The sequence below is a fragment of the Schistocerca serialis genome, chromosome 6, assembly GCF_023864345.2.
Source record: "Schistocerca serialis cubense isolate TAMUIC-IGC-003099 chromosome 6, iqSchSeri2.2, whole genome shotgun sequence".
Taxonomy (NCBI): domain Eukaryota; kingdom Metazoa; phylum Arthropoda; class Insecta; order Orthoptera; family Acrididae; genus Schistocerca; species Schistocerca serialis.
In genome coordinates this window covers 590,080,073-590,092,593 of record NC_064643.1, presented here as the reverse complement: position 1 = coordinate 590,092,593, position 12,521 = coordinate 590,080,073, and the positions used below count along the sequence as shown (strand labels likewise).

Below are 12,521 nucleotides of genomic sequence, written 5' to 3'. Positions count from 1 at the left end.
CACCTTTTCCTGTCAAACTGCACAAAACGCATTAAATTTTGGAGAGTACCTCTCATGTTGTTCAACTTCATGTGGTTGTTCTGTACCACTTATTCTCACATTGTGATGGTTCACCTTTCAATTTAAATGGACTGTTACCTTGTCACTAAACACGAAGCATGGAAGAAAACTGTCATCCTCCATCTTGCCAAGAACAAAATTACAGAACTCCACAGGTCGTTATTTATCACCGTCATGAAGAGCTTGCAGTAGCTGAATTTTGTATGGTTCCACATGTAAACATCGACGCAACACACACCAGATGGACATCGAGGGTATGTTGTGCTGTCGAGCTGCACAGCGAATGGTTTTCTGCGGACTCCTTGTGAAACTATGGCAGATGTGTTCGACGTGGTTGTCAGACGCTCGGGGGGGGCAGCCTGGCAATTTGTCTATATACAAACAACCAGTTTCTTGGAACTGTTCATGACATCATCTAATACTCTGTGCTGTAGGAACATCACACCACACCTAGTATGAAAGTCACGCTGAACAGTTATTACCCACCTGCATTGTGCAAAACGTCGAACACAAAATGCTTTGTTATCCCGACACCATTTTTACTAGAACTGAAGTGGGCACACACTGCTGCGACCTAGTTGGAACCTGGTGAAACTTGAGAGTTTTCTCTTTCCAACAGTACATTGTTCATGCTCCTATCTCAAGTAACATAATAGTTATGATTTTTATAAAGTCTGACGATTCTATTTGATACACCCTCTACTTTAACTTCATTGGACTTGGAATAGTTTTGTGAATATGAGTTATGTACATTAATGTTTCACTGGAATTATATTATTTGACTGTGTTTTTGGTGATTGATTTTTTGCAACTTTACAAACTTTAGCTTTGTTTACGGGATTTTCGGAAGCTGCAAACTGTAACTGTTTGCTGCAGCTGATACTTATATTCCTGAGTGATGGACTTTTCGCATATTTTCACAGTGGTTAATCAGCACAACAAACTTTATTGTATGTCACAAGTGATATTGTGAATTTTGAGTGTTTGCTGTTTATTTTAATGATTCAATGTGCAGTTTAATGAACTTGTTCAAAAATGTTTCTGCATTTCATACTCTTCTCACACTACATACATTAATTATGTGTAATTGTTTAGCAATTCACAAGCGGGTTAATAGATTTGTACTGGTAGGTTCAATCAACAAGCGAGTATTACTGAAATGTTTCGTGAACTCAAATGGGAATCCCTTGAGGGAGGATGGCGTTCTTTTCGTGACACAACTGAAAAAAATTCAGAGGACCAGCATTTGAAGTTGACTGTAAAACAATACTACTGCTATCATTGTACATTTCACGTAAAGACCGTGGGGATATGTTAGAAGGAATAGGGATCATACTGGGGCTTTTAGACAGTCATTTTTTCCTTGCTCCATTTGCAAGTAGAACAGGAAATGAAATGACTGTTACCCTCCGCCATGCAGCATACAGTGGCTTGCGGAATGTGTGTGCAGCTATAGATTCATGTAGGTGTGAATATTATTCAAGAAAGATATACTTGGTTTAAACGACAATCCTCTGATTGCATCAGATTCATTAACCCTATCGATTTATCCAGTTATTTCACCCATCTATATATTCACTAAGTTATCTACTTACTAAAGAAGGTTTAAGGATCAATTCTGTATTAAATTTATTGGCTTTTAAGTGATGGTGCTTGACTAGCCCCTATGACGTCATAACTAGTCAAGCCAACAATGATAATGGCAAATAACACCACTGGTGCACTCACAGGAGGATATTTCTCATTTCAGAACACAATAAGAAGTTGTCAAAACCCAGGCTGAGAACATGAATCAGTTGGATATCGACAATATTACACTCCTGGAAATGGAAAAAAGAACACATTGACACCGGTGTGTCAGACCCACCATACTTGCTCCGGACACTGCGAGAGGGCTGTACAAGCAATGATCACACGCACGGCACAGCGGACACACCAGGAACCACAGTGTTGGCCGTCGAATGGCGCTAGCTGCGCAGCATTTGTGCACCGCCGCCGTCAGTGTCAGCCAGTTTGCCGTGGCATACGGGGCTCCATCGCAGTCTTTAACACTGGTAGCATGCCGCGACAGCGTGGATGTGAACCGTATGTGCAGTTGACGGACTTTGAGCGAGGGCGTATAGTGGGCATGCGGGAGGCCGTGTGGACGTACCGCCGAATTGCTCAACACGTGGGGCGTAAGGTCTCCACAGTACATCGATGTTGTCGCCAGTGGTCGGCGGAAGGTGCACGTGCCCGTCGACCTGGGACCGGACCGCAGCGACGCACGGATGCACGCCAAGACCGTAGGATCCTACGCAGTGCCGTAGGGGACCGCACCGCCACTTCCCAGCAAATTAGGGACACTGTTGCTCCTGGGGTATCGGCGAGGACCATTCGCAACCGTCTCCATGAAGCTGGGCTACGGTCCCGCACACCGTCAGGCCGTCTTCCGCTCACGCCCCAACATCGTGCAGCCCGCCTCCAGTGGTGTCGCGACAGGCGTGAATGGAGGGACGAATGGAGACGTGTCGTCTTCAGCGATGAGAGTCGCTTCTGCCTTGGTGCCAATGATGGTCGTATGCGTGTTTGGCGCCGTGCAGGTGAGCGCCACAATCAGGACTGCATACGACCGAGGCACACAGGGCCAACACCCGGCATCATGGTGTGGGGAGCGATCTCCTACACTGGCCGTACACCACTGGTCATCGTCGAGGGGACACTGAATAGTGCACGGTACATCCAAACCGTCATCGAACCCATCGTTCTACCATTCCTAGACCGGCAAGGGAACTTGCTGTTCCAACAGGACAATGCACGTCCGCATGTATCCCGTGCCACCCAACGTGCTCTAGAAGGTGTAAGTCAACTACCCTGGCCAGCAAGATCTCCGGATCTGTCCCCCATTGAGCATGTTTGGGACTGGATGAAGCGTCGTCTCACGCGGTCTGCACGTCCAGCACGAACGCTGGTCCAACTGAGGCGCCAGGTGGAAATGGCATGGCAAGCCGTTCCACAGGACTACATCCAGCATCTCTACGATCGTCTCCATGGGAGAATAGCAGCCTGCATTCCTGCGAAAGGTGGATATACACTGTACTAGTGCCGACATTGTGCATGCTCTGTTGCCTGTGTCTATGTGCCTGTGGGTCTGTCAGTGTGATCATGTGATGTATCTGACCCCAGGAATGTGTCAATAAAGTTTCCCCTTCCTGGGACAATGAATTCACGGTGTTCTTATTTCAATTTCCAGGAGTGTATTTATATGTAATGGAATATCAACAATGTTATGAATAGGATAGCTTGCCTCACTAGAAGGATGACACAATGAGTTGCAGACCAGCACACCATGACTGCTATCAGTCCTGGATATCTAGTGAGTCAAAAGGGGAGCGGAAGGGGCATTCCTTTGTGGCCAGTCAGTGTGTATGGTGGGTGATTGTGGAGACAAGTTGTGGGAGGTCTGTTTCTGGACATGGAGGGTTATTTCAATCTGTGAAGTCCTCAGCAAGATGCTCCGGCAAATTTGGATAGGACTGCTTATCACTGTAGATGCAATCACTGCAAGTGGCTAGATAGCATATGGAAGGGACTTCTTGGTCTGAAATCGGTGGTAGCTGTCAAAATGGAGACAGTGAGTTACCATCAACAATAAATCCATTTCAATGAAACTATTTGTTGAGGCATACTGAAAAGTGATTTATTTTTACGTTGAACAATGACCTTTCATTGTGGAAAGTTTGATTAAACTGAGCAGCTCAGTGGTAATAGATGAGCAGTCACTAAACGTGTGCTCTTGTGTTCCATCTGTGAATGTCATATGTGAGGAATAACACACAAAAATGAGAATACGGCTGGAAAGACTCTTAGTACAAATGCTGCATTTATTCCTTCCACAGCTCAAAACATGTTGTTTTCTGTCAGGCTGCTCAGGAGCTCCACTGTATTCGCATTCCGTCAGAATGCATGAGCAAATCTGTAGTAATTAGTTAATCAATTAAAAAAAAATGTCACAGCATAAAGGACACATTTCAACAGTCATACACTAATAAGCAACAACGTATACTTCCTTGAGGTTGCAAGCACTCTCTTTTCTTTCTTTCTTCTTCTTTCACAATAGAATAACTTGCCAAATGAAACCATGTAAATGAGAGTATCAAATTATTACACTTACATGACTGTTTTCATAACAGAAAATGTGCAGCATATATCACTTATTAGTATACTTTTTCCCAATATGATGCATTTTTTTTAAAACAGTCTGTTCCTATATTGCATAATTAGAATACATGAATACACTGCTAGTGAGTTAATACCTCATGAGAAGCGTTACAGCTCCAGCTACAACTGGAGAGGCAACACTAGTTCCTGAAAGAGTGCGACATCCTCCCTTGATGCTTGATCCACGAACAGTTGATCCATACGTTACAATGTCTGGTTTTACACGTCCATACCTAAAAAAAGTTTAATTAACATTTACAGTTCAATGTCTAAATATTGTGTGGTGCAGTTAATTTTTATGAATAACTTTGATACATATACTTCATTGAAATTAACCTTGGGAGTGTTGGCACATGATTAATTCCTTTTTCTACAACTGCTCCATCTTCACATTCAGTGCTTGCAAATGTACTAAGAAAGGCAATAAATTCTCAAAAGAAGAAATATGAAAGTAGCATATTTATAATTACCCTTGTGGTAATTCCCAAGTTGTCATTCCTCGAGAGGAAAATTTTGCTATCTGGTCTTCAAAGTTTATACCACCAACACCAATCACATCCATCTGATCAGCAGGATTGTTCAATGTCCTAGCAGAAACACACAATGGGTTAACAACTTTGTCTGATTATGATTAAAATGATTGGAAAATAATACTAAAAGTGAGAAAACAATACATTTACTGGAGCTAATGAACAAAACACCAAACAGAAAACATAATATTCTAATTGCTATGTAATGTTCAAATTAGATTTGTTTTCTAAATATCAGATTTGTTTGAATACAGGCAAGAGGTCATTCTTAGACTTTGGATAGGAAGTGGGTGAAGGGCTTAAATCAGAGACTTGGTGATTCGGTAACAATATCAAATGTGTATTTCTTGACAATAAATCACTCCAGTTTGGAGTTGGATGGAGAGTTTAAATCAGAGGCTTGGATGATTCTATGACAATCTCAAATGTGGATTTCTTCACCACCCCCTCCTCCCCCCTGCTGCAAAGTGGGGAAATACAGCTCCCTCCCTCGACAATGGATCAGATGTGCACTATACACAAGGTGTCACCTGGGTAGCAGATTACTTACATTGTGTACATGTAGGTTTCTATGGTTAGGGAAAACATCCATGATCAATTACATGCTGTATTCAAATAGAGGAGCAGACAGCTGTCACAAGGTTCTGTTGGACACTGATGGTGGTGGTTTATTCATTACAGTGAAGAACCTAATAACATCTACAGGAGTTATTACAGATTCTGTAAGTGAAATAATCAGGGTGGCTGTAAGTGTTAGTGATGTTTATGACGGTATACAGGGTTGTGTACATAATAGTCGTGTCTTTACTGTCCTTACTGAAATCTGCTATGATACTTGTATGGCACTTAGGAAATCAGAACAGAAGAGAAATGAAAACATATTTTCGCTATACCTCCAGAACAGCACATAAAATTTTGTGCTGTGTTAAATGCAGTGTATTCACTATGAAGGCAAATCCTGAAGACATGACTGGAAAAAATGACTGAATGGCCAAGAGAGTTCCCTTGCTTTGGGCCATCAGTGTATACTATACGAAATTTGTAGTGCTTACCTGAAATGTATTAAATAAGAACTTAAAAGTTGTATCTGGAGTGCTTTCCTCCTCAAAGTTTGTCAAATCTAAAATACTTCTGAGCCTCTTAAGAAGACATGATATGAACTACACCTAAGTCTAAGAGGCAGCCCTTTGTTCAGACTTCAAAAGGTGTCATTGCTTACAGTCGATCCATGGTGGAAGTGCAGCTGTCAGTGGTGTCAATATTATTTTAGAAGCTTAACACACCATAAGGAATTGACACTGAATGTTAAGTGGCAGTTTACTAGCATCAGCACAGAGGTTCAGAAAAGATTTGGTCCTAAAGGCCCACTGGTCAGACTAATTTCCTCGTAGTGCACCATACCTAAAATTTTTAAACAAGACTGTCTTGCAGATCCATGTACAGTGCTCTCATAATAAAGGTGGGATTGCATGAAGGCTCTGTAAGACTGGAGCAAACAGGTTCAACCCACTCCTTTGAACTGTGGCTAACACATTTTAAAACGTTTAGTGCTTTTAGGGACTGTACTTCCAACTTTTTTTAGTGTGGCAATCGAGTAGGCTGTAAGTAAAATGTGACAGGGAGAAATGTCATTGTTTCTTTAACACTTTGGAGACTGGCCTCTTAGAAGCATATTGGGTCTAGGAAACTGGCCATTTCTGGTGTTATTTTAAGTGTTACTGGCACATATGTAAACGATGTAGCTTCAAGAGTAATACATATTAAAAAAGGGCCAAGCTTCAAGATTTATTTTTGATCTTCACTTTAGATCTTTGATAGATTACAACTTTTAACATAATGATGATGGGAAGTATAATCATCCTCCCACCAAGACAAAAGAGTGATGAGAGTTACTGAGCAATTTCTTGCACTTGAGCTTCCAAAACTTCTTGCTCACTCAACAAACATAACATTTTTGTAGCAGAATTACAACAAACTCTGAAACCTAATGGGTAACAACATAATGAAAAGAATAGTTGCTACTCACCACATAGTGAGATGCTGAGTTGCAGAAAGGCACAACAAAAAAGACAGTTCGAGTGTTAGCTTCTGGCCAACACGACCTTTGTCAAAAGTAGACAACATACACACATGCACACACTCAGGCAAACACCCCCCCCCCCCCCCCACACACACACACACACACACACACACACACACAACTGCAGTCTCTGGCAGCTAGAGCCAGACTGCAAGCAGCAGGGCATTATGGGAGAGGCAACCAGGTGGGGGTAAGGAGGAGGCTGGGGCAGGGAGGGGGAGGGATGGCAGAGTAGGGATGGTGATGGTTACATCATGGTCACATATGTTCAAACAATTCCTTAGAACAAGGTGTTCAATCAGCAGAAAAAATTGTGGAAAATTTGTACTTATTACACATTGTAAGCTACCTCTTTTGTGTGTGTCAGTTACATTCCATACAATTTTTTTTCCCTCAGTGGTTCAGTAAGTGAGTGTCAGACCATGGAGCCGAAGGTATGGAGTTCAGTCCAGTCACTTACAGAATTTTTTATGTCACAGTGATTCTTCCATCTCTTGCAATGTTTGTCGACATGAAACATGCTAAGTCGAACAGTGGTTTGGAATCCATGTTAAACTGTGGGTCTCACCATAACTGCCTTGGGTAAGCCAGTTCAAAGGTCAGAGGACGGTAAGGGCATACCAACTCCAAGGGGATATTGCCTAGTGAAGCATTGTGGTGTTCAAATCAACCTCCATGTTCATGACACATTTACTTTATTTAGGTTTTTTCCCTCCCCAATGGAGATCAGTCTAGCATCTGTCTCTCCTAAAAGCAGTTTTATGGGGAATGTTCCACTTTAAACTTATACTGTATACATACAAATCACATATAATCAGAGAGAGAGAGAGAGAGAGAGAGAGAGAGAGAGAGAGAGAGAGAGAGAGAGTATGAATGTTTAACAACACACAACAAGATTTCTGGGATTACAAAAATTCATATGAAATCAAAGAAACTGCTTTGAACGTGAATCATTAAGCTGATATCTTATCATTTTACTTGCATGCACATTTAATCTGGATTTTGTACCATCACTGTCTCAGAAACAACCATTTACATTATGCTAAATATTTTCTTTTCTTGTTGTAAAAATGAGTATTTCTCTAAATAATTGCAGACTCTCATGTTTTCACAAAGTTCTTCATATACATGGCTTTTTCCAGTGGCTCCAGGTAGATAACAATGACAACAAAATACGTCAGTACTAACCCATACAATGGTCCATCATTTCCAATGGCAGAAACCATAATTACTTTGTTGGCAGTGAGTTCCCACACTTTATCAACAAATGGGTGGTCCATGAAATCTGGTCCACCTATGCTAAGGTTCAGCACATTAATCTTTTTTAGAATTGCATAGTTAAAAGCATCCAGAAACCAAGATGTATAGGACACCTGAAAATATTGTTGGAACTTATCAACAGAAAAATAGCAAAATGAAACAAGGCTGTAACTTATTAACAGAAAAATTAAAATGTTATACTAAATTTCCAAAGACAGTTGAAGCAGGCACACCTGATCATTAAATAGATGCATGCCTTAACATAACGTTTTCAGTGTGATCATGTGACTTCTGATTTTAAGCATTAATAAGTACTCTTGCTCTGCAGTATTTACAAATACTGAGATCTGAAAGCAGCAAAGGCTGAGGAAATAAGGGCAGTACATTAAACAAATGGGAAAAGTGTAAATCAATGGACTTACTGATAATTGAATCACAAATAAGGCAAGAAATAAAAATTAAGGGTGAAGGAGGAGTAGCAAATTGACAACGCAACAATATGTGAACAGTAAAACACTGTCAACATTATCTTAATATAACAAGCAGCCATATTGATACCTGATTGTTTGTAAACACTCTGAAAACATGTAACTCAGAATCAGGTGCAAACCCCAGGCAATCTTGACTTGAGGCAATTACACCAGCAACAAAAGTTCCATGACCTAGGCCATCATCTAAGGTCTTCTCATTAGTCCAGTTGGTACGTTCTTTGATTTTCCGAAAGTGTGGATGTGTTTTGGCCAGTCCAGTATCAAAAACAGCTACTTTTACTCCGGTACCTGCAGTGAAAATGCAAAAATTTCAATTTAACTAACAAAATAAAAACACACACACAAACCAAAAACAAAAAACTGGAAGATAGGTGTACCATTTTCAAAAAGATGAGTTTTCTTTCAACAGACACGGGAAAAAGCTGCCTAATTCATGAATGCTGGAGCGTAAAACTATTCCAGCAGCTTACTGATTTGCTCCGGCATTTCATAATGCAAATGACTTTGGTATTGTTTCATTAACAGGACCACCTTGTATCAGCACAATGTGACTGATTTACAGAAGTACTGTAAATGGAAGTAAACTGCTGACCAAAAGCTTCAGAGCACTTACACATTTGAATATTATTCCATTCTCCCCTGTCTAGTTGTACATCCAACCTTCACCTATCTATTTTGATGGGTTTCCTTCACTTTCACCTCTTTTTATCTAATTTACCAGAGTTGTCCACCAGAGCAATTCCCAGAGCACAATTTATTTGCAGTTTGCCCACATTCACCCAACAGCTCCCTTCGAGAACAGGAAGACACCTGGTGAGCTTAATACATTGTTCTGTGGCGACGTAAACTGCCTTGAGACTGTCGACCCTTTCCTCCCCTATCCTCATAACACAACACATGTCCACATCAAGAAAGAAAAGTTATTATTAATAAGCACTAAATGCATCACAAAACGTTTATTACCTCGAGAATTGACCAAATCCAAACAATGGAAAATCCAGGATGGAATGTAACAATATTAGGAAAAGGACAGTTGCTACTCACCATATAGCAGAGATGCTGAGTCATAGATAGGCAAAACAAAAAACTGTCAGAAAGTGGGCTTTCTGCCAACAAGGCCTTTGTCGGAAATAGACAAGATTTATACACACAACACACGAGTACTGTCTGTGGCTGCTGACATCAGATTCAATCTTGTCTTGTCGTGTGTGTGTTTTGTCTATTTACGACGAAGACCTCGTTGGCTGAAAGCTCACTTTCTGACAGTCTTTTTGTTGTGCCTGTCTGCAACTCAGCAACTCTGCTATATGTTGAGAACTGACTGGTATACAAACATGTTAATACACAGTAATGCAAAATTTCTTAATAATTTCACATTTATTAGGATTTTTTGTACTTTGCCTTCCTAAAATCCCCCAGTGTTTGGTAGGTACATTAAGCAATGATTAGTATTACACGATTGCAAAACAAACTTTAAATTATGATTTGATATAAAACTGCTGTCGTGATTCCCATATTTTCATTATGGACAAGAATGATGACATTTGCATGGAGGATCAAGCAAACCGAGCAATGGAAGAACATTTCTGTAAAACTATGGGGACCGTTTCCAAGAAAGGTTCCTGCAGATGTCCCACAGATTATTTTTTCTTGGAATTTGTCCTTCATTTATGGGCCACATTTCAAATTCTTGTAAAAATGGATGATAAATTCCGAAATTGTAATTTCTAGTCAGGAAACATTCTTCTTATTAATTCCGTGTGATGTGCCAAGGAAAACCAGTAAAGGGAAGACACGGCAAAGACAGCTAAGGCTGTGAGTCTTTTTTTATAGACAATTACCACATAGAGAAATGAAATAATTTATGATTGTTGAGACATGATTGCAACACCACTTCTTGCACATCATAATAATACCGTATTTACACGAATCTAAGCCGCACTTTTTTTCCGGTTTTTGTAATCCAAAAAACCGCCTGCGGCTTAGAATCGAGTGCAAAGCAAGCGGAAGTTCTTAAAAATGTCGGTGGGTGGCGCCACAACTTAGTTCTGCCATCGAATATATGTAGCGCTACACAGGCATGCTTTGTAGGCACAAAGATAAATACTGGCGCCAAAACCTCTGCGTCAGTAAATAAATTAAAAAAAAAAAAAAAAGGTGGAAGACAATTTTTTTTTCTCCGCACCGAGTTTCGACCACTGCATTTTCATACATTATCCAACGAAGTAAATACAAATTCCGTATTGTTCATCTTCGAATGTAGCAGCATTTCAATGTACTACGAAAACCCGACTGGCAAGAATGTTTAGGATGTTTGTCAATATGGTCAACTCTCTGTTCTGAATTTTTTCCTATCTGTGAGAAGAGATGGTTGCTAATAGGAACTTTTATAAATTGCGAGTCACATGCAGTATTCTCGTCACCATAAGAATAATACGAATATAAACATTTTGCCATGTATTGTTTCGTGTTTGCTGCTATCTCATTTAAATCCTGTCTGCGTAATAAACCACAAAACTAGAGTGAGACAACAGCCAACGCGGAAGAATATACATATCATGTCATGTTTATATTCGTATTATTCTTATGCTAAACAGTGATACAGTCAGAAATGAAGCGAGGCAATTGACTAGATTTTTAAATCTAAGATGACTCTAATTTCTGTGCAGAATGTAATGTACTGAAGAGGCGCCTGCAAAGATTTTCAAACGGAGAAAAATTTTCGCTAAACTCTCGTTCAGAACATCTTCTATCATACGCAGTCTATTATTTGGTTCTTGTTGATCATTATGAAAGGAAGCAGCAGTGTAAGTAACAAGAAGTAGCAGTCTCTTGACATTGTTTCGCTAATGAGACGATTCCTCTCTCTCTCTCTCTCTCTCTTTTTCTTTTTCTTTTTTTTATTTGTAAGCGGCGGTAGCGCGCACAAAAGCAAGCCATGCCGCGATCGGCGACAGGCCGTAAATACGCAGTATCAGAGTACGACAAACAATGCATGACACAGTACAGTAATTCATTTTCAGCGTAGAGTGACGTAAACACCTATAACAAAGAAAACTGCGCTTATCAGATCAAAGAAAAATAAGCAATCAATTCAAACCAGACGAAGCACGTGAAAAAGGAAGGGTACCCGTATAAATACGGACGGAGCGCCTGAAGCATAGCAATGGCTACCTGGTAAAGCTTAACTGCTAAGCTTACGACTCGAACCAAACTACTGTAGCTGTATCGTCATTCATTCGACCTAAATTGTCTCATATTACAGTGGACCAACTTTGTTTCGATTTGGAGATGCGGCCTAAAACTTTTCTCTCCCCTTGAATGTCGAGTCTTAAATTTCAGGTGCGGCTTCGATTCGGGAAATTTTTTTTCCTTGATTTCGAGTCTCATTTTTCAGGTGTGGCTTAGATTCGAGTGCGGCTTAGACTCGAGTAAATACGGTAGATGCAAAGGATAGATATAGATGACCTCCTGGGAAGTTGGAGTTAGTATCCCATCCTGTTGAGAGGTGGGGAAGAATGTCTGAATTCGCATTTTGGAAAGAACAAAAATTAATCTCATAAAACTATACCTACTTAAAGGCAATACCTAGCGATGCAACCTCTGACCTTTCTTCTTGGGCATGGGTCAACATCAACTTATTGGCAGTAATGAGATGTAATATAGTGCCATAGAAGAAAACCTAACATGTGGATAACATTAATATAGATACGATCTCTTTTTCAATTTGCAGATTGATGATCATGCAGCAGAAGAGTTCTGGCTGTAAAGAAAAAAATTTGTTTCAGTCTGCCTGTAACTTCTTGTGACGGGGTGGTGGCCAAGACATTTTGTCTGCGCTATCGGGGGGCAGGCAGAGGTAAGATTTGAGTTTCTCTTTAACTAACTACAGGGTGTTCC

The 12,521-nt window shown here is 40.5% G+C and overlaps 1 protein-coding gene across 4 annotated transcripts in view; it reads right to left on the bottom strand.

Moving 5' to 3' along the window:
* LOC126483719 (membrane-bound transcription factor site-1 protease) overlaps nucleotides 1-12,521 on the bottom strand; it is a 132,274-nt gene that overhangs the window by 44,172 nt on the left and 75,581 nt on the right. For all 4 annotated transcript variants that reach the window (XM_050106818.1, XM_050106821.1, XM_050106820.1 and 1 more), the window contains exons 5-8: nucleotides 8,689-8,909; nucleotides 8,059-8,243; nucleotides 4,731-4,847; nucleotides 4,356-4,493 (exon numbers count right to left, since the gene is read on the bottom strand). In XM_050106818.1, the coding sequence (XP_049962775.1) occupies nucleotides 4,356-4,493; nucleotides 4,731-4,847; nucleotides 8,059-8,243; nucleotides 8,689-8,909 (661 nt within the window). The remainder of the gene's footprint in view (nucleotides 1-4,355; nucleotides 4,494-4,730; nucleotides 4,848-8,058; nucleotides 8,244-8,688; nucleotides 8,910-12,521) is intronic.